General features: G+C 34.8%; 1 protein-coding gene across 12 annotated transcripts in view; it reads left to right on the top strand.

Moving 5' to 3' along the window:
* The window catches only part of LOC106052206 (neurobeachin-like), a 287,257-nt gene that overhangs the window by 78,591 nt on the left and 186,114 nt on the right, over positions 1-22,552 (top strand). For 9 of the 12 annotated variants that reach the window (XM_056037466.1, XM_056037462.1, XM_056037465.1 and 6 more), the window contains 18 exons: positions 324-593; positions 1,445-1,598; positions 1,890-2,070; positions 4,245-4,396; positions 5,384-5,491; positions 6,214-6,364; positions 7,676-8,560; positions 10,081-10,179; positions 11,141-11,310; positions 12,189-12,351; positions 13,043-13,083; positions 15,753-15,822; positions 15,952-16,185; positions 17,128-17,254; positions 17,617-17,725; positions 18,404-18,573; positions 21,302-21,423; positions 21,863-22,006. In XM_056037466.1, coding sequence (XP_055893441.1) covers positions 324-593; positions 1,445-1,598; positions 1,890-2,070; positions 4,245-4,396; positions 5,384-5,491; positions 6,214-6,364; positions 7,676-8,560; positions 10,081-10,179; positions 11,141-11,310; positions 12,189-12,351; positions 13,043-13,083; positions 15,753-15,822; positions 15,952-16,185; positions 17,128-17,254; positions 17,617-17,725; positions 18,404-18,573; positions 21,302-21,423; positions 21,863-22,006 — 3,350 coding nt within the window. The remainder of the gene's footprint in view (positions 1-323; positions 594-1,444; positions 1,599-1,889; positions 2,071-4,244; positions 4,397-5,383; positions 5,492-6,213; positions 6,365-7,675; positions 8,561-10,080; positions 10,180-11,140; positions 11,311-12,188; positions 12,352-13,042; positions 13,084-15,752; positions 15,823-15,951; positions 16,186-17,127; positions 17,255-17,616; positions 17,726-18,403; positions 18,574-21,301; positions 21,424-21,862; positions 22,007-22,552) is intronic. The other 3 variants (XM_056037464.1, XM_056037473.1, XM_056037472.1) reach the window with 2 other exon arrangements.

The raw sequence follows: 22,552 nt of genomic DNA, 5'->3' as shown, positions 1-22,552 counted from the left end.
CTGTCTAGATGTGCTCTTCAAGGGTGCCCATATCAGAACTGGGCCTATTGAATACTTTTGATTGGGCTCAATAGGTTTTAATACAGTTTAACATAGTGAAAAGTTCATTTCCAATGAGCTGTACAAAAAACAAAAACAAAATGAATGTACACAAAGTGTTGCATGGAAGTTGAACTCAATAGCTGTCAGGCAGTAATAGTGTGAAGAGTTTCAAGCTAAATATTGACAGGAACATGTGAGTTACATGTAAAAAAAAAGTATTACATTTAAATGTACTATTTGTATAGTTTTAGACTAAGCTTAACATCATACCCTTTTCTCAGCTATGATGACCCTAGCCTGTTTAAGTCCAGTGACAGATCAGATGAAGCCCAACCCAAAAACAAATCCAATTCAGTGCAAATGGAGGGCCCAGGCATCCCATCACTGCAAAGAAACCCATCCATCGCCAGTCGTGGAGGTGGTCACATCTTCAGCCCAGGTCCAAGAGCCCCAGCTTTTCGCATTCCAGAGTTCCGCTGGTCTTTCCTGCACCAAAAGTTGCTTTCTGACCTGTTGTTTGCTGTGGAAACAGACATTCAAGTTTGGAAAAGGTAAATCTGTCCCATAGTTAAACAGACATTCAAGTTTGGAAAAGGTAAATCTGTCTCATATTTAAAGATAATCAAGAGAAGTAAGAAATAGATTGAATAGAGTTTTGTGAACAAATGTACTGTAGCACTTTGAGAACAAGTCTAAGGAGGATTTGAAATAAGTCATGATTACTCTGAAGATGATGTTTAAGTTTTGAACATAAATTAAGTTTTGAAAATAAATATGACATTATAGATATAGTCTTCAAGCAATTTTATAGTGATTAAAACTCTATACTTTTTTCATTATGATTGTTTGAATAATTGGAAAAATTGTCAAGAAAAATAGGTCTCTCACAGTTCCTTATTAAAGTTGAAGGAAAAAACAATTTATAATTGAACTTCAGGCAACTTAAAATGCTGATGACTTTACAGATACATTACAAAAAAAAGTCTGAGAACACATTCTTTTTGCACATAAGTTTGATTAAAGCAAGAAAACTAGCCATTTTAAAATCCTTGTTTAGCCCCTAGCATCTACTTTTAAGTGAAAGTCACTAAGACCCCCCCCCCCCCTTCTTTATATTTGTTTAAATTACATTCTAGTTAACTCTTTCTCTCTTAACTGATGATACCAGCGTTGATTCCACCATAATGTGGTAAATAATTATGGAGAGAAAGAGTTAATTTGTTGACAACTAGTATAAATGTTTGAAGTCTTTACTGTTGCATTGTTTTGATCTATTGTTTGTGTGCGTCTATCTAGTAGTGCTTCAAAAAGGTATATTTTCATTCATCTGGATCAATAAAATAATTGTATTTATAGTTGAGCTTGTTTTATGAAATTTATTAAGGAAGTTTTTGTTTCCCAGCCACAGCACCAAGACTGTCATTGACTTTGTCAACTCAAGTGAGAACCACATTTATGTAGTCAATGTGACCCACATGATTTCCCAGCTGGCTGACAACCTCATCACCTCATGTGGTGGGCTCTTACCACTGCTGGCTGCAGCTACATCACAAAATGTAGGTATCTAACTATCAAGATATGAATATATTGCTCATGTAATGTGCATATACATATTTCTATATTCTTGTCGTAATAGTGTCTGCTTTAGTGTAACCATGATTGATGGTGAAAGGTTGATTTTTTTAAATATAGCAAAAAAATAATATGATGCAATGTTATATTCAGCCTTTCAGCCTAAAGATTAGGGACAAAGGCATTTTAAAAAATCTCAATTTGCAGTGGTCAAATGAATGAGTCTGGACAAAAACAACACATAAGCCTGAAGTAAATGTTTGATCTGTTTTCAGGGTGAGATAGAGATCCTAGAACCCAACCAGGGCCTCAGTATTGAGCAGGCTGTGTTGATACTGCAGAGAATCATGTACATGACTGACATCCTTGTCTTTGCCAGCTCCACCAACTTCTCTGAACTGGAGAATGAAAAGAACATGCCGTCTGGTGGAATATTGCGACAATGTCTTAGGCTAGGTACGTTATTCCTTAAAACAATGTTTTCCAAACTTTTTTTCATAAAGTAACACTTTGCACATTTGGAGTATTTGGCAAAACACTGCTGAATGAATATGTATATATATATATATATATATGGTTCAATGAATTTTATGGTATTATATCTTAGAAGAGCATAACTTCTTGATCAGGCATAAAATCAGCAATCTAAATTGTAACAGACAAAATTGACCAGAAATCATTAAGAGGTTGATATTTGTCTCTTTATTTCAATTTTGAGCCAGAATCTGGAGTAGTACAAAGTTAATAGGGATGTTATAGAATTTATTACGTTACCAAGAAGAACTAATAATTTTTAGTAACAGTCTTTTTTTTCTTTTATTTACTTAGAGATTAATTATTGTGTAGGCTTATTAGTTATTTACTCCAGTAATTGCTTAACACCAAGTCAGGCCTTTTGGAACACTAGGGCTCAGCGGAACACAGTTTGGGAAACAGTGCCTTAAAACCTAGGCTCCTTGAAAAGTACTTTCGGAATGGAAAAATTGCTTAAGGCAGAAAATGGAAGATTTTGTAACTATTTCAATTTCAAAATGTAGATTATTTGTTCAGTTTAATGACTTTTGTTTGGTGTGACCTTGTATTATGATTAGGCCATAAGACCACTGGCAAGTTAGTCCGGTGATATTCATGGTCCCAAAGTATACTACGTAGGCTATTAATTATAACCTCTAGATATACAACTTACTGAGACATACAAGTAATAATAATGAGATTTCAGTTGCAACTAATAATGAGTTTATTTAGAAACAAAAAAAAAAGATTCTTAAAAAAACGGACATAAAGGCCAACAAAATAAAATAAAATAATGAACTACAGGTTCAGTTCAAAATAATCAAAGAACCACCATCACAGAGGCACAATAATGTCTCATCTCAATAATATAATACAGGCCCTAACAGTCAAATGACTGTCATTAATGAGAAACACTACTGCCTCGTATCAAATCAAAGGTTTGTCTTTTACATACTGTTACGAATCTCACTATCCAGGCTCTCTGCAAACTGCACCATACACCACCAACGTAAAGAACTTGACAACTCAGGGCTCCAGAGTAACGTAGCACTTTAATAGTTGAATAAGTAACAGCCAATACTGTACAATTGGCAACACGTACACTGTACAAATATCTCTCCGATAACACCGTTCCGCCGTATCAACTCTTGCACTGGCCTCTCCGTATCGTTCCGGGCTTGCATTGGGTTCAACAGTTCAGGACTGACTTCACACACTGGACTCGTTGTGTCGGACTCGATCACAGACAAAGATCAAGACACCAGTTGTCTCAACTGTACTTTACAGTACTCCGCACTGAACCGTTGTAATGCTCTGTACAGAACCACACTGCTGAACTGTGCTGTAGTCGACCGTGTTCTGAACCCCTGCCGTGAACCTTCTGTCGTGAACCCCTTTTCTCGACCGTCTTGACTGCGACACCTCCGCTCTTATATAGGGTCCCTACTGGCCTTCTCGAACCGGACAGAACACCGCTTGATGTTTCTAGGTGGTCAGATGACTATAACTCTTGTGATGCTCCTGAGCTCTGTTCATGACGGCGATCCTTCCCGAACCGTCATGTTGACACTTGTCACGGTTGACCGCTTGTCTAGCGCTGGCCTGGGGTGATTTGCGTTGGCTGACTACACACACACCACTAACCCTATCTGTGCCACCACCAGGTTTATAACAATACTATACGACCCTAATCTGGCCTTTACAGAAAAAAAAAACACATACAGGAGAGGATAAGAGACTAAGTAGACCAACTTATTAATAACAAATAAATAAAGTCTACTTAGCTCATTATTGAAAAACTCATTCCCATTACAGTGGCACACTCCTCTTGAATAACACAGTCAGAGCACAACAACAAAAGTATTATGTAAACATTATGGAGATTTAGTTCAAAATAATGTAGTGGTCAGCTCAAAGACTCGAGAAAGTGGCATTTGTATACAGTTAACAGATTAAAGGGGACTAACTCTCATTGAAAAAAAAAGGAGCTACCCTTATTGTCCCTCTTGTCAATGTCATTTGGCATTGTATTAATATCACTGATCACTAAGCATACTTTTCATAGAACTGAGGAAATGATTACAATATTAAACTTTGTTTTCCATCTCTCTCTCTAGTCTGCACCTCCGCTGTAAGAAACTGTCTGGAGTGTAGGCACAGATACCCAGGGAGAGGTCCCTCTGAACCCCCATCTCCTGCAACCAACAAACCACTCAATGGTGTGGACCCAATCCACAGTCTGATTGGGGGATCTCATCCATCTGCTAAGGTAAGAGCTTGATTGTGAATCTATCAGAGATACTCCAAGAATGGACAGAATACAAAATGTATTGATACATTCAAAATACCTCCTAAGTTGTGTGAGATGAACACTACCAACTTTTCAATTTGAGGGTTTTAAATTCTTTTTACTTTCATGGGACTGTCAGTTGATGGATTGAAGGGAGAGATAGCAGTGAGGCAGAGATCAAGTTTCAAAAGGCTGGTACCTGCTTTACATCACCTGGCTCTTAGGAGAAAACAAATCACATGATGCTTTTTTGACCTTGAAAGAGGACATTTCCCTTTTCTATTGGTTTATCCCAAAGGAAACTTAATATTCATAACAATGACTACTATACACACCACTAAAATGTATTTAAAATGGTTAACACTTGAATTTCAATACACATTGTATACAAGTATCACATGTGATTATTAGCATGTTCAATGTCAGAAGTGTAAATATCACATTGTGATGACTGGATATAGGGAATTCTTGGCTTCACTCATATGCAATGGTAGTTAATCATTCAAAAAAGAAGGGGAATAATAAGGCTTGTCTTCAAGGCCGAAGATTAATGAGAAGTGCAGTATTTCATGTGGCTACGTAGTCCCAAGTTGGGAATACTGTCATTGAATTAAATTGATTACCTAAGTGAGCTCAATGAATGATACTGTTCAATCAAATTGAACAGCTTGGGACTACATTTATCAAAGTTAATGAAAGAACAGACTCCAAATCCATAATCATATCACCTTTTAGTTTCAAAATTTCAGTGCTTCTGGATAATTCCATTAGCATCTCAAAGTCATATGGAATTTCAGAACTAGTTTTAGCCATCCCACATCCAATACAAACACAAGTCACTATGTAATAACAGTCAACACCTCTGCTGTAAATAAAATGACAGAATATTAAAATGCCAATGGGCTTATGATGCATGAAGTTTGTATAAAATGCTTTATCTGAGGAGGAAACTTTATTTTTGATCAGAACATTGTGGAGAACTTAGCTGGTCAGACAACACCCATCAAAGACCCAGAAAAGTTACTGCAGGACATGGACATCAATAGACTGAGAGCTGTGGTCTATAGAGATGTGGTAAGCTCACTAGTTAGTTAGTAAGAAGTGGAAGTAGCTAACTTTTTATAAACAAATTTGTTTCTCTTGGAAGATGGTCTAAAGTAATATCTTAGAATTTGCTCTAAATCTTAACCTAAAATCTTATAATCCCATATTCATAATTAATGCTACATTTAGAAGAATCTCACAACTTTTCAAAAGAATCTTGACAAGTTTATGTCATTTTGTCTTGTGATTTCTGGAAGAAGGACAAGAAAATACGAGTCATTTAGTTTGAGTTATTCTTCATGTCATTTAAGAGCATGATTGTTAAAAGTAAATACAGGAGGAATTCTCCATTGTGAATTTGTGGAACTTGAATATTTCTAGAGTAATTTATTCAGGAAGAGTAAGGGCTATTAAAGTGATTGGTTTTAACTAATACACTCTTTTGACGAGGAAACCTTGAACTAGTCTGAATAAAATTTAATGTAACAACATTGAAATGTGTCTGTTTTAAGTATTTGAAATAGGGTTTTTTATTTAATTAATATTGAAATAGGTCTAATTTAGCAATACATAATTTTATTAATATGGAAATATTTATATTTCAGCAGTACCAAAATAAGGGTACTTTATGAATATGTATATGACTATTTTAACAACACTAAAATACGTAATTTTATCATTATGAAAATATGTCTATTTTAGCATCTGAAACTTGTCTAGTTTAACCAGCATCATTGTTCTCTTGTAACCAGGAGGAAACCAAACAAGCTCAGTTCCTGGCCCTGGCCATTGTTTATTTCTGTTCTGTCCTGATGGTTTCCAAATACAGGGACATTCTGGAGCCTCCATCTCCAGCAGCTACACCCACGACTGCCACATCAGCTGGCAGTAAGGATGGTTCAGGTGAGGGCAGCACTAGGGACTTTGTGTATCTTGTCTTTCTCTTTCTTTATGTTGGTCTGTTTTGGTACTTAATCAATACTACTTCTTTCTTATGGCTATTTCTTTATTAAAATATGACTCTTGCCTCAGCCAGTGAAACTTAAAATATTTTCTATTTATAACTTGCAGGCCAATTTGATTGTGGCTTGAATTAGGATTTAAGTTATTTGAAAAAAATTATAGTCTTATTTAAAGTAAGCTAACCAGTTCAACAGCAAAATGTATTCTTCAAATTTGTACTCAGAGCAGCATCTTTACAAAAATAAATTGAAGACCAACTTTGCCAACAAATTGTTATAATGTTGCACTCCCATAGGGTGACATGCCCCATAGTTTGAGATGCACTGAATTTTTTGTTGACCCGTTTGTTACATTAGAAACATGTACAATAGTGAAAACAATTTGCAGTCATTAAGTGAAACAAATATGTTTCTTAAACACGGAAAAAATATTTCATCCATATTAACTTCCAAAACCAAAGCAATAATATTATTATTTATTATTGTTCTAGTTTTTGAAGGCAATCCATAATGCCTTACCTGAAAAGATCAAAATGAGATTTCTGTGTTCTGGATGACAAGGATTTTGTTTGTGACTTGTTGACTGGGCATATTGTTTGTTGGATTTATTTCCCTTTTTCTATCCTGTATAAATAAATCTTTGTTTTGGTTCTACATCCACACTTATTCCCTGTCTAATAAACCTGCCTTAGTGTTTAAACTATTTCTTTCTCTTTTCCTGTCTAATAAACCTGCCGTAGTGTTTAAACTATTTCTTTCTCTTTTCCTGTCTAATCCTGCCTTAGTGTTTAAACTATCTCTTTCTCTTTTCCTGTCTAATCCTGCCTCAGTGTTTAAACTATCTCTTTCTCTTTTCCTGTCTAATCCTGCCTTAGTGTTTAAACTATCTCTTTCTCTTTTCCTGTCTAAACCTGCCTTAGTGTTTAAACTATCTCTTTCTCTTTTCCTGTCTAATCCTGCCTCAGTGTTTGAGCTGTCCTTCTTTCAATTTTGCTTATGTATTGGATTCAAAACTCTTCCTCTGTGTCTGGGTGAATTGCTATTGAGGTGGTTACCTTGTGCTCAACATGTTTGGGATCTTGGTTTAGACAGCAATGATTCATACAGGCTTTTTTGTGTTGAAATTATTTGTGATGGCTCTTCACTAATACATATGTCTTATTATAAAATAATTGTATTATTCCTTAGGTTCTAAATACACATGTTCTCTTTGCTCTTGTCTGCTAATCCAATAACCCACTTTCTAACATAGGGGCTCCCACCTACCAAAAGATCACATCCTCTGCCATGCCTTTACTTCCTGAGAGCTCCAGCTCATCTGTTGTGTCTGTCAAATCCAGTGAAGAGTCTGTCCAAGGGGATGGAAAGTCTGACATCTCCATGCCTTTGAAATCTGAGCCCATCAAGAAGTTAGAGAATGAAGGCATGAAAGAAAATGAGCTCATGCCTGAGACCAACAAGGGCAAACATTCTAGTAGTGATCACCAACTGAAGGAAGATGGCAATGAGGGGATTGCAAAACAAGAGAATGACAAGTCTAGTGGTCAACCTGAAGCACCTGATCAACAGGGAGCATCAGCGGAAGAAAGTTTGTCAAGTCACCAAGCTGTTGATGGTGCCAGTCAGGTGACAGTGATAGCTGAAGTCAATTTGGTCAGCGCAGAGCCTGACAGTGATGTAGTCAACAAAATTGATACAGAGAGTGCAACAGAATCTGTTGTCCAGGATGACATCACAACCACTGCAGGGGAAGTCCAGGATTCTGTCCAAAGTAAATCCCTGGAGAACTCAAGTAAAGAGAAACAGACAAATGAATCAATTGAAAAGGACGCCAACAATAGGGTAGACCATGTGCTGGAAGGTGTTGAAGTAACATCAAGTACTCAGTTGGCTGGTGAAGATAAAAAGTTAAACAATGCAGAGGCCAAGGGAGAAAATGTACTAAGTCAAGATAATCAAGAGAATGAAACTAATAGTAAAGATAACACTAATGCTGAAAAGCTTGCTACTATAGACAACCAGGAGAAAACTATAGAAAGTACTCAAGAGAACAAGATAGAACCAACTTGTAATGATGAAACTAAGAAAGTCAGTGATCAACCAGAAGCAGCAGTCAATAGTAGCCCACCAAGAGAAGGTAGTCTATGGAGCTTAAATATTGTACCCTTTATTTTTGTACAGTTATCCACCTTGCAATATCCAGCCTTTCCACATTCTATTTGTGTTGATTGCTTTGTTCAATTATTATTGTTGCTCATAAAGTATCTTGGATTCTAAATATTAAGCTCAGTTTCTTCAGTTTTCCAAGTTCAATTCTTTTTTCAAGTTTAATACAGCAAAGTGATTTTTTTGTTTAATTGTTGAAGTAAAAAATATATTTCTAGAACATACAAAGAAAAACCAAAGCCAAAAAAAAAATGTAATAATAAAAAAGGATTTTGTTTCAAATCTCATCTGCATGCTTAGATTTACATTTTTCTGTTCATCTTAATCACAACTTTTTTTTTTATTGCACCTGTTTTTAAATTTTTGTTTGTTTTTATACTTTGTTTCTAGTTGTACTTCTTTCCACAAACCTTTTGGTGTTTGCTTCTATCCAGTTTTATTTATAATGTTGTACATTGTATACTGTATGTATTTATAGATCCTTTGAGTACACAGTTTATTTCTATTTGTGTACATGTATTATTCTCAAATTTTCATCTCTAGAAATATATATAGGTCACACTATTGATTCAATGTTTGAAAGTCACTATTCTAAAATCTATTGTATGAATAGTCATTAAAAAAAAGAGAAGAAAACAAATGTGTAAGCCAAAATATCATGTTCCTGAAGCAGCAATCTTGGATATGGAGGACTAATTTTATGTTTTATAAAAATTTTTCAAAGAAATCAAAGTTGTTTTTTTTTTTAATCAATCTATGGTTGAAGTTTTAGATTTCCAAAATTATTTTAGATAGAAATTCTGTGGCTTTGGTCAGTGCAGCTCCAGTAATTGGATGCAATTAGTCAAAGAGAAAACATTTAAAAACTAAAACTAAAAGGAAATGCAACGATGATTGACAGGATTCAGTGCTTTACATCTCAATAAACGTGAAAAAGAAAAATATAAATTCACAACTATGTTTCATTCCTGAGAAATGAAGTGTATGTTTAAGAAAGAAAGTTTGATGTATTGGTTTATGTCATATACAGATGCTGCCTCTTATCATATCCTAATCAATAGAATTGTAACGATTGCACAATTTATCCTCTGACCTAACTAAATATTACACCTAAAACTATCTAATCCTTGTTGTGGAAATTGCATATATGAATGTAATTAAATATTGGTGATTGCATCAATAGTTCAGAGACTATAAGCAAACAATGTTCATTTCAGTACTTTCTAATATTAAGAATTTTACATTTTTAATGGATCAATACATGAGTACTTATTTACTTTAAATTTACTTGTTTCATTGTAATTAGTTTCTTATCTTTTGAAATCTTTTCTTATTATCTCCATTGGTACCTGTATGACTTGTGCATATTTTAAATTAGACAAAAAACAAAAAAACCTGACAATACAAAAATACTAAATTAGGCTCACAGATTCTAAATCACATCTTTAATTAAAGATAATCCTTTTTTATTTGTCCTGATTGTATCAACAGACACTGACTCAACCCGGTTCAATAAATTGGATGATGAAGATAGTGGTTCCAGTGAAGATTTGAATGAGAGACCTCCTGGTGAGGGGGAGGAGTCTGAAGGTCAGTTTGTTAGATAAAGAGTTCTGCTTATTTAGTTTTTATTTGGTGTGTGTAAATCCTTGCAGTAGATAACAATAAACAGCAATGTTAGTTGCATACAAAGATTAATAGGAAAAGTTGTTTTTCTTTTAATAATGATTTTTAAGTACAGACATTCTGATTTTAACAGTTAAACATAGTTTGTGAACAGTTTTGTTTTTTTCATTACATGATAACTATTTTATGTCTTTACTTTATAAATCATGTCCCTTTCCAAATTCCAAGCAAACTTTGTGTGTCTCTTTTTTTTTTTCTTGTACCACTTGCTGCAGAGTGTTGAAACTCACTTTTTTTAAAACAAAGCTTATCTAAGGGAAAGAACTGCTAATTACTGCAATTTATCTGAAAATCGCAGGGTTTAGATCCCTAAAAACAAAACAAAATTAATTAATCAGTATTAATTGATAACTAACTATTTAATTTTTTGATTGATTCGTGTATTGTCACGGACTATGAATAATTATTCAAAATTTCAACATGATCCGAGAATGGGAATTGAAAGACAAACATGACGAAACATAATATGGGGATTAAATTCATATATACATTCAAATCTTTCATTAAGCAGCAGTTATTCCCTCTATTGCAATATCAAGCAAAATAATTAATCACCAATAATTAATTAACTGATTGGTTAATATTTTTGATTGATTAATGTCTAATTGACTGTCTTGTCAGGTACAATGAATAATTGTGCAAAGTTTCAACTTGATCCGAGAATGGGAAATGGGAGAAAAAAATGTTCAAACTTTTTACCAGACAGACAAACAGAGAAAGTTAATATAAGCTTTGTAACAACACATTTGACCCCCCCATTATAATCAAGAGGGAAGTTTTATCTCACGGCATGTTGACTCAATTAATCAACATTATCTAACTTTTTTTGTCTGCCTCTGTCTAAACTCGGTCTTCTGTTATTCAGACAATGTCAGTGATAAAGCTGTGTCAGAGAGGAGCATTGAGGAGTCTGAAACATCCTCCCAGCAGCAGCAGCCTGTGGAGGAGCAGCAGCAAAAGAAAGAGGATGAAATGAAAGAAGAGAAGAAAGAGGAGCAGCAGATTGAGGAACCAGAACAGAAAGAAGAAGAGATAGTATGTAGTATATCTAATATCTGATGGTCTAACTTTAGTCAGTGTGGAATTTTTTTCTTCAAATCTCAAGTTTTTATGTAAGGTGACTGCAATAAAATAGAAAAAATGAATTAACCTCTTTGGACTATTTGGTTTCTGTTATTGGGAGATGATAAGGGTTGTGATGAAAGAGCTGTTCCCTTAATTAGTTTAATAAAAAGAAAGGTTAAGAACCATGACACAGATTATATTTATTAAAGCATTTCTTACTTTAAGACAGCATAAATTAAAGGTAATATGTAGAGCTGTCATACAATAACTCATGACAGGTGATCTAATCAGACTGATGACCTGGATTAGACTGACAGGAAATACTATTACTAAAGTTTTGTACACTCCTACAGTGGTACTTCAATCTTGTTCTATTTGCTAAGTATTGCTAAGTATGATATTTAGTACTAAAGTGGACAAAGCTCAAATCACAAGCTGTCTTATCCCTTCAATATCAACTGGTTATTGACACCACTTTTGTTTTTCATCAAACCAATTGGTTACTGCTACTCATAACTTTTTCCCAGCTCTATCAAAACCAGGCACTTCAAAGACTAATCAAAGATATTTTCATAATAATCATCTAAGACACTATCATCTTGCAACTTAAGAACTATCTAAGAAACACATTCTAACTATACTCTGTGCTTACTGATCAATATTCAGACCATGGCTTGACAATATATAGGGTATATAGTTTAAATGTACCTGATTACTAACACATCACCATATGATTCTGTCAGCTGCTATTTGAGACGGGTGGAGAATGGAAAATAAGAAATGATGTCACTAAAGATTTATTAGATTTTATTTGCAGCCAAAGTTCAATTGTTATTGGTATTTCCCAGGCAATTGAAGTTGAAACAAAGGAAGGGGAGACCAGTCAGCCAGCCAGTGCTGAAGCAGAAGTGGAGTCTCAGTCCAAAGAAAAACAAGAGAAATTGAAAGATGTGAAACCTGTAGAAGTCATGGATGAAGCCAAGATGGAAGATGTGGACTTAAAGGAAGAAGGTAAATAGTGTTTACAAATTTTTAAAATGGTTTATACATTTGTATTATTGAAAGTAACATAGGCAATTTCACAGTTATAGTTTTCTACTTTTGAGAAAATAAAAAGATTGGGTATGATGGTCCATACTATTGTTGATTTTTTTATTTTTTTTTTTAATGACAATATTTTTCTTATGTATTTGTGAGATGCTTAGTTCTAGAACAAAGTCAGGGAAGTAATATCTTTTTTTTTTATTTCCCTTATTTTTCATTGTTTGAGTTGACAAAGCTCAGCCTGAAACATTATAGGTTGTATTGCTAGAGTCAGTTTCATTCCTATTACTTTAGTACTTTCATTTCCTAAAATGTATATGTATTATCAGTCCAACTGTTAATGGCCATCATATTGCTTGCTTTAACTCCAAAGTAGAGTATGGTGTAGCTAGAGAAAATAAATTTGGAAGAAAACTGTTTTATGAAACAAATCAAGCATTAAGTCAAGACATTGCGCTAGCCTGTATTCTGTTCATGAATGACAAATACATTGTAATCAGTTTTAAGTAATTAAAAAAAAATTCTGTAGATAGATTTTGTGAGCACATTGTTAATTCAGCAAAGGAAACTTTGAATTGTATGGATTGTACTTGTTATATACATTATATTGCTAGTATTAACATTGCTTTGATTCAATTCCTGTCTTCTTCATCCAAAGACTCTCCCAAAGGCCACAGAGTGGAGCAGAGACCTGAGAGAGTAAGTCCTATATTTTAGGGCTGGAGAACTGAATAGATTTACTTGATCAATAGGATCAAAGACCAAACAGCACTTAAAAAGAAAATATTTCTATACTGATTGACTTTTCATTTCAATAAAGTTTTTTTTTTAATTTTTGAGATAACAACAGACACATGTTTTTTATAGTTTAATTTTGCCTCAAAGATTTATAATCTTGTAATGTTGACTTTATTTTTGTCAGCGTATCCCCCACATATCTAGACAACGTAATTCAGTTAGCATAACTTTAGCAATTGGTAGTTGTGTTGAAGCATCAATATTTCAATTCTAGGACAGTATTTAAGCATCAATATTTCAAACAATTCTAGGACAGTATTTAACGAAGCAGGACGTTTTGGCAACGCCGTTTTGGCGCGAAGGTTGTTTTGGCGCTAAATACATTATGTACGTTTATTGTATTATTTCTTTTAAAAGAATTATTCGTATCTATGTTTTGCAGGAGTGTTTGTGTTAAGACATATTTTTCACGTACTAAATGTAAATGTGTGTTTGTTTTTCACATCATTTTCTTTAATAAACATTTTGGCTTGTGTATGTGTGTTTATTAAGAGGCACACTTTTATTTTCAAAAAAGTTTTTTAAGATATTACTTTAAAATTACAAATAAAAATAAAAAACAAAATGAAACGATGATAGACTGAAAATTAATGCAATTATTTGTTTACATTAACATTGGTTTATTTAATTACTGTATGGTATCTCCAGCTATACATACCAAACACTTGCTAATAATAATTAAAAATATAATACATGTACACATATTTCTCAAAATACTTTAAGTTAAGTATACATAGACACCATGGTTATTTGCCTAAGTCGCTGGAATTCAAGGGTTCATTAAAAAGTTGTGTGCAAGTCCCTTGAGGTATTCAATGATGTTCCTCTGTTGATAAGATTGTACAATTACATTGATTCTTTTGTCTGTGTCCAATATACTTTTTTCATTTAGAAGTGGCTGGTCTCCCCGGATATATTGTTCATATATAAGGTCACGGCCTTTCTGGATGTAAAGGCAGCTCATTTCAATGAATGTCCATATGGTTGGGTGGCTCATTCCAAACTTGGCTTGTAGTCGTCGATGTGCTGCTTCCACAAAATTGTTTGTTCGATTATCCCCATTTAGTGTTCTCTGATAGACAGACCACATAGGAGGAGGAAACAGAGCACATCGTCAAGTTCTACTGCAGTTACGACGTCCAATATAAGTGTCCTCAAACCAGTTGATTATCGGAGTAAGATGTAAAGGCAGCTCATTTGCCAGAGTTTCAACAGCCATATCTAAGTGCTCGATGGAAACAAATGCTAATGCAACTATCATTCTAGCTGCCAAAGCAAATTCTGGATCATTGTTGTACATTGAAAGAAGATTTTCATCTGCCAATTTCTTTTGCATATTTTTTGTCAGATGAAACAAGCAGTCATGTATAGCACATAACGGATAAGTTGACTGATGAGCTCCTATAGCAGCCTGCTCAAAGTCCATAGAAACAGATGAAGGGTTAAGATCTGGCAACAACTCTTTCACTGCTTCAAACATGCGGCGATATGTTTCTCCTTCTTTGTTTGGCAGTAGTGCATATAGGACAGGCAGGAGTTTGTACTGACCTTATTCCGTGTCTTGATCTTTACTATGTGTGGAGTTATTGTCGTCATTCAGCCTAATAAAGCTTTAGATGTTAACATGGTTTTTGTTATATTAAAGTGTGACACTTAGCTTGTTCGTATATTACACTAATGTCAAATAAAAAAAAAATCTTTTGGAAAGAAATCCAAAAATGTCATCCAGTGCGATTAGCAGAACTCACATATAGCATGTCATTACCATTCAGGAATCTGACTTATTATAGGCCTATATTCATGAAATAAGCAAAACCTTTATAATTAAAAAAAAAACAATTCGCTGAACGGTGTTAGAATTCATACTATACATACAATATTATGGTAAAGTGAAATAAACATTGTTATAAAAGCTAAGGGCTTATTAAATAATTGTCAAATGATATCTTGTGCCAAAACGGCTCGCGCCAAAACGTCCCGTCACCAAAATGGCGGCGCCAAAACGTCACATACCGGTATTTAATCATCAATATTTCAATCAATTCTAGGACAGTATTTAATCATCAATATTTCAATTCTAGGACAGTATTTAAACATCAATATTTTAATTCTAGGACAGTATTTAAACATCAATATTTTAATTCTAGTACAGTATTTAAGCATCAATATTTCAATCAATTCTAGGACAGTATTTAAACATAAATATTTCAATTCTAGGACAGTATTTAAACATAAATATTTCAATTCTAGGACAGTATTTAAACATAAATATTTCAATTCTAGGACAGTATTTAAACATAAATATTTCAATTCTAGGACAGTATTTAAGCATCAATATTTCAATTCTAGGACAGTATTTAAACATCAATATTTCAATCAATTCTAGGACAGTATTTAAACATCAATATTTCAATTCTAGGACAGTATTTAAACATCAATATTTCAATCAATTCTAGGACAGTATTTAAACATCAATATTTCAATTCTCGGACAGTACTGCTGAAATGAGTAAAATAATATAACACATGAATTTTTGTGTATCTATAAATATAATGTCATGCCATCACCAGGCTGAAGGGGAAGAGTCCAGAGAGAATTCTAAACCAATATCATCTATAACATTGTCACAGAAGTCTACAGGTATTATTGATTTTTATTTACCTTGTATGCATTTCTACAAAGTGTTTTAGCCATTGCAAAAATGAAATTATTTCTCTGCATGTGTGCTTCTGTAGAATTGTATTCTACTGAGTTTCTGTTCTATTGTAGATCAAGATGGAGCCTGCAGCAGTCAGAAGCCAAGTGCTCTAGAACTGAACATCAGCCCTCCAATACATTCTCTTCTGACTTACCAGATGGACACTGGCACGCTGACTGAAAGGCTGGAGAGGGCTCTTGGCTCAGTGGCCCCCTTGTTGCGTGAAGTCTTTGTAGACTTTGCTCCTTTCCTTTCCAAGACCCTGATTGGTTCCCATGGGCAGGAGCTGCTCATCGGAGGTGGGGGTAATGCATGCAATTTTTATTTTCTTCTTCCATTTAGAAATACTGGTTGATGGATTTCAGTTTCTTTGTAGATTAGTTTTCTTTCATTCTGTTTTAGTTGACAGATTGTTTTAATATAAGTTTCTTTTACAATACTGCTTTCTATAAAACACTTTCAATTAATGAAATAATAGAAATTATGAATGTGTAGATCACTTTGTTAATAGATGACTAACATAATTGAGAGAGTTTGTTAAAGAAGCTAAGAAGAACATTGCAAGACCATGTGAAAAGATTGACTGAATACTTAAATACTGATATTCAGAAGGAAGGCTACATTTGCAACAAAGCCAATCAATGTTTTGATGACTTGCTTGAAAGTGTTTGCAGTGTTTCAATTGGATAAGCTTTAATACATTCATGTGAAGAGTTCATTGAACATTCCACTTTGTTTCTTTCCTACATCTTTTTAAAATTCATTCATAGTTTTGGACTCATAGATCTGAGAAATTAGCATTTCATGTCTTTCTTATTTTAGAAAGCTGATCATTGACTTGTGCTTTCTTTTTAGTTGATACGTTATAGAGTTTTGATTATTGCTTTAAAGTTTATGTATTTGTATTTGAATGCTGTCATTAGGTGATTCTTAACCAGTCTATTTTCTTTTTTTTTAAGTGAATGCAGTAAGATGTTTTTATTTCCAGATTCATTCGTTCACTTGCCATGCTTTGAGTATTTCTAGTGATTTTTAAGTTCAATTTTTCAATGTTGAACGTGACCATTTTAAAAACTAAATGTTTTCTATTTTGTTTCCATGGTCTTTGTTTCTCCATGTCCACTATATAAACCCCTCAAGTCTCCCTTTTAAAATACACATTTTTCTGTTCCTATGTGTGCTTAGAATCTGTTGCTATGTTTTCTTGAAAAGTTCTACATAGTTTCCTCTCTTTGTCTCCTCTGAAGGTCTGGTGACCCTAAAACAAAGTAATTCTGTGGTGGAGCTGGTCATGTTGCTGTGTTCCCAGGAGTGGCAGAACTCCCTCCAGAAACATGCAGGACTGGCATTCATAGAGCTAGTCAACGAAGGGAGGTAAGCATGGACTAAGACAAAGTCTTGCAATTAGAACATAGTAGAAGTTTGGTTACATTTTCATGATATTACCCTTACCTCTAATGCTATCTTATTGGTTTTGTTTTTAATTCATTCATGTTTTAAATATAAGAATGTTGTTTTAACATGGAGACATATTTGTATGGTCTCAATAGTGATTGCTTTTTACATTTTTTAGTGTTCTTTTAAAAGGAGAAAATATTTATGATTTCTGCTCAGACTCTTGATCGAATATTTTCTGTTGATTTTTACAATACTACTTCAATAAATAGCTGAACTAGATATTTCGTGTATTGGTTTTGTTCCATACTAAACTAGACAGATATTTTGTGTCTTGCCAGGTTGTTGGCCCATGCCACCAGAGATCACATTGTGCGTGTAGCCAATGAAGCTGAGTTTATACTGAACAGAATGAGGGCAGAAGACGTCCAGAAACATGCAGACTTTGAGGTAAACAGAAGAGGCTTTAAAGTGGACATGACATACATACGTTTAAATTAACTGCTGTCAACTAGTCTAGTGTCTGAATAATAGGATTGGGCTGTTGATCCATGACTCTTGAGTTTGAATCCAGGTGGATGTAGGATTTTTATTCATACATAGTGTCTCCTAGTCCCAATAGTTTTCATGTGTTCTTGACATTTGTTGGTGAAAGTGAAAGCCATTGTTTGTTGAACAGCCGATATGATACGCTCTTTTAATGTGGGCCATTCAGAGGTGACCTAGGCTGGGTACCTTATTCGAGTCAGTCAGCTTTAGGCTCTTCTTTTTGGGATTTTTAAAAAAAGTAATTTTGTGTCAGTGTAAAAGAAAATGTCATGTATACTTCATCCAGACCAAATAATAACTTTCAATTAAGAGGTTTAAATGATACCATTTTGTTGTGCTCTACAATTGGTGGAGAAAGTTTTAATATTGGCTGTGTATCAAGTTTTATTTTTATTCATGATGTTTAAAGTTTTTTCAAATTAAATTGAAAATTAAGATTTAACTTTTGTGTTTCTTTTCTTAATCCGTCCTGTTTTTGATGATATATACTAGGACTTTTTAAATGCTAACCAGAATTCCTATGTTTGTGTTAGGACTATTCAAACAAGTAATCTGTTTCTATCTTCCAATTTTGACCAGTCCACCTGTGCCCAGTCAATGATGGACAGAAGGGAGGAAGAAAAGTTATGTGACCACCTGATTAAATCAGCCAAGAGAAGGGACCATGCAATAGCTGTGAAACAGAGGGACAAGATCCTCAACATTCTGCACAACAAACATGGTGCTTGGGGTGTGGAAGCTGAACAGTTGTAAGACTTAAATCTAGTAGTTCCCTCTACCACTTTCTCTCTGTACAACAAACATGGTGCTTGGGGTGTGGAAGCTGAACAGTTGTAAGACTTAAATCTAGTTGTTACCTCTGCCACTTTCTCTCTGCACAACAAACATGGTGCTTGGGGTGTGGAAGCTGAACAGTTGTAAGACTTAAATCTAGTTGTTACCTCTGCCACTTTCTCTCTGTACAACAAACATGGTGCTTGGGGTGTGGAAGCTGAACAGTTGTAAGACTTAAATCTAGTAGTTCCCTCTACCACTTTCTCTCTGTACAACAAACATGGTGCTTGGGGTGTGGAAGCTGAACAGTTGTAAGACTTAAATCTAGTTGTTACCTCTGCCACTTTCTCTCTGCACAACAAACATGGTGCTTGGGGTGTGGAAGCTGAACAGTTGTAAGACTTAAATCTAGTTGTTACCTCTGCCACTTTCTCTCTGTACAACAAACATGGTGCTTGGGGTGTGGAAGCTGAACAGTTGTAAGACTTAAATCTAGTAGTTCCCTCTACCACTTTCTCTCTGTACAACAAACATGGTGCTTGGGGTGTGGAAGCTGAACAGTTGTAAGACTTAAATCTAGTTGTTACCTCTGCCACTTTCTCTCTGCACAACAAACATGGTGCTTGGGGTGTGGAAGCTGAACAGTTGTAAGACTTAAATCTAGTTGTTACCTCTGCCACTTTCTCTCTGCACAACAAACATGGTGCTTGGGGTGTGGAAGCTGAACAGTTGTAAGACTTAAATCTAGTTGTTACCTCTGCCACTTTCTCTCTGTACAACAAACATGGTGCTTGGGGTGTGGAAGCTGAACAGTTGTAAGACTTAAATCTAGTAGTTCCCTCTACCACTTTCTCTCTGTACAACAAACATGGTGCTTGGGGTGTGGAAGCTGAACAGTTGTAAGACTTAAATCTAGTTGTTACCTCTGCCACTTTCTCTCTGCACAACAAACATGGTGCTTGGGGTGTGGAAGCTGAACAGTTGTAAGACTTAAATCTAGTTGTTACCTCTGCCACTTTCTCTCTGCACAACAAACATGGTGCTTGGGGTGTGGAAGCTGAACAGTTGTAAGACTTAAATCTAGTTGTTACCTCTGCCACTTTCTCTCTGCACAACAAACATGGTGCTTGGGGTGTGGAAGCTGAACAGTTGTAAGACTTAAATCTAGTTGTTACCTCTGCCACTTTCTCTCTGCACAACAAACATGGTGCTTGGGGTGTGGAAGCTGAACAGTTGTAAGACTTAAATCTAGTTGTTACCTCTGCCACTTTCTTTCTAAATATAACTTCCTTTGTGTCTGCATTAGAATGTGCTTTTACCTAAGAGTGTTGAATTTAAAAAAATTTATGGATTAAAAAAAATCTTTTATTACCAGTATCTAAAAATTGACATATTCAGAAAGGAATGATCCAAATGTCCTACATCCTAACACATCTTTCTTTAAGCTACCACACCTTACTTTAAGCTACCACACCTTTCTTTAAGCTACCACACCTTTCTTTAAGCTACCACACCTTTCTTTAAGCTACCACACCTTTCTTTAAGCTACCACACATTTCTTTAAGCTACCACACATTTCTTCAAGCTACCACACCTTTCTTTAAGCTACCACATCTTTCTTTAAGCTACCACATCTTTCTTCAAGCTACCACACCTTTCTTTAAGCTACCACATCTTTCTTCCAGTATGACATGTAGCCAGCTTTGCAAATTTTGTTCCCTTAGGATACTAAACCATTATTCGTCATATAAAATAGTGTTTGTATTAAACTTTCATAATATGGACAGTTTAAATGGATCCACTGGAACATTGACTTTATTAGCATTAGAGTTGATGAAATATGCAGGTGGCAACTGGATTTGTTTGGTCACATGCATTACTTATTCATCCTTAATCTTTAGATTTGAAGACAATCTTCTATCTAACACCTGGTTAAACTGAAGAAATTAGCCTAAATGATTTTAATGTCATTTTGTTTTTGTATACTGTAATGTAATGTAGCACTACAATGCTAATTTCAACAGATTTTCTGTTCTTTTTTTTTTTTTTTTTTGCTTATTTTTTCTTTGAAAGATTTCTATTTTTAAATAATCAATTTTGTATAAATTTTATTTTTATTAAAATAGATATGGTTTTGTGATGTAAGATCTAAAACATGAGAGAAATACAAACACTAGTTTGTGTAACCAAGGCTTGCACGCTGGACTGTCGTTCAGATTTATCGATGGTCCCGGGTTCAAACCCTGCCCGCTCCCATCCCCCGTCGTCCTGCGGGAGGTTTGGACTAGGAAGTAATTATCTTCAACTCGGAACATCCGAAACATGTAAAACATTTACAACATTAATCACCGCACAGAGATTTCGTTTTACATCATTCTTGCAGTTATCTCCCCTGCATTATGTTGTTTCCCTTTGTCCACACTTATTAGCCTTTAAGATCCAAATGTGTTACAAGACTTAGTGTCTGTAAGATAGTTTGTATCAGTTGTACATCAGGATAAAACAATATCAGGTTTTCCTTTTTTTCTGAAAAACATTTTGGACATGTTGCTATTGTAACTTAAAAACTTGAAATCCATAATTTGCCTTTGTTGTAGAACAACATGTACTACTTTAAACCTGCTATGTTACAGGAATACCAGTTTCCCCAGAAGAAAGATAAAATGATAGTAATAATTAAAAAAAATTTTTTGTATTTTTCAGAAGCAAAGAGTTCTGGAAACTAGATATTTGGGAAGATGACTCCCGTAGACGTAGGAGGATGATCAGGAACCCCCTGGGATCATCTCATCCTGAGGCTACATTGAAGGCAGCAATTGAACATGGTGAGTCTTTCTACGTCTTTGTCAAAGCAGATAAGTTTTTTGTTTTTAGCACTAAATGTTTATACTCAACATTTTAAAAATATTTCCCATATGCGCTAATAAGCATTCATAAAAACAAATGACTAAGATTTAGTTCTAAAACTCACCAAAGGTTGAAAGGTATGGGGTAGCTAAACCTTACAGTCAAACTAGTGTCCTCAATATTGAAAATGTGTTTATTATCCATAAGGAAAAGAAGTTTTAGACTAACAAAAAGTGACCAGAATGCCAATGAAATGTACTTGATATCAGTCTGACTCAAGTATTACATGTGGAGTTGACAGCTGAAAGTGGTTTGTATTGCCAAGGGAACAAAAGAGTCTCTAGCATATTGTTTGTTTGTTGTAAGTAATGGGTTGAAACAAACTTGTATTATCTTGAAGTGATCCTTTGTTCCTAGGTGCTGCAGAAGATGCTATCAATGCTGCCAGAGATGCTTTCCACAGTCACCTGGCAACATTGAAGAAGACCCAGAGAGAGACTACAGACTTTACAGATGAAGAGTTAGTCATGGAAGAGAAAGATGTGGAGCAAGAATTTTCTGGTAGGCTCATCATGGCAGTAAACCTGGAGGGGGGGGAGACATGTTAGTATAACTGGGGGGAGGGGATGTAAAGACATGTCAGTAAAACTGGGAAGATGTAAAGACATGTCAGTAAAACTGGGAAGATGTAGAGATGTCAGTAAAACTGGGGAGATGTAGAGACATGTCAGTAAAACTGGGAAGATGTAGAGATGTCAGTAAAACTGGGAAGATGTAGAGATGTCAGTAAAACTGGGAAGATGTAGAGATGTCAGTAAAACTGGGAAGATGTAGAGATGTCAGTAAAACTGGGGAGATGTAGAGACATGTCAGTAAAACTGGGGAGATGTAGAGACATGTCAGTAAAACTGGGAAGATGTAGAGACATGTCAGTAAAACTGGGAAGATGTAGAGATGTCAGTAAAACTGGGAAGATGTAGAGAAGTCAGTAAAACTGGGAAGATGTAGAGACATGTCAGTAAAACTGGGAAGATGTAGAGACATGTCAGTAAAACTGGGAAGATGTAGAGATGTCAGTAAAACTGGGAAGATGTAGAGACATGTCAG

This window comes from Biomphalaria glabrata, chromosome 8 (assembly GCF_947242115.1).
Source record: "Biomphalaria glabrata chromosome 8, xgBioGlab47.1, whole genome shotgun sequence".
Lineage (NCBI taxonomy): Eukaryota > Metazoa > Mollusca > Gastropoda > Planorbidae > Biomphalaria > Biomphalaria glabrata.
The sequence above is the reverse complement of the archived record's forward strand: the minus strand, read 5'-3'. Positions and strand labels throughout refer to the sequence as shown.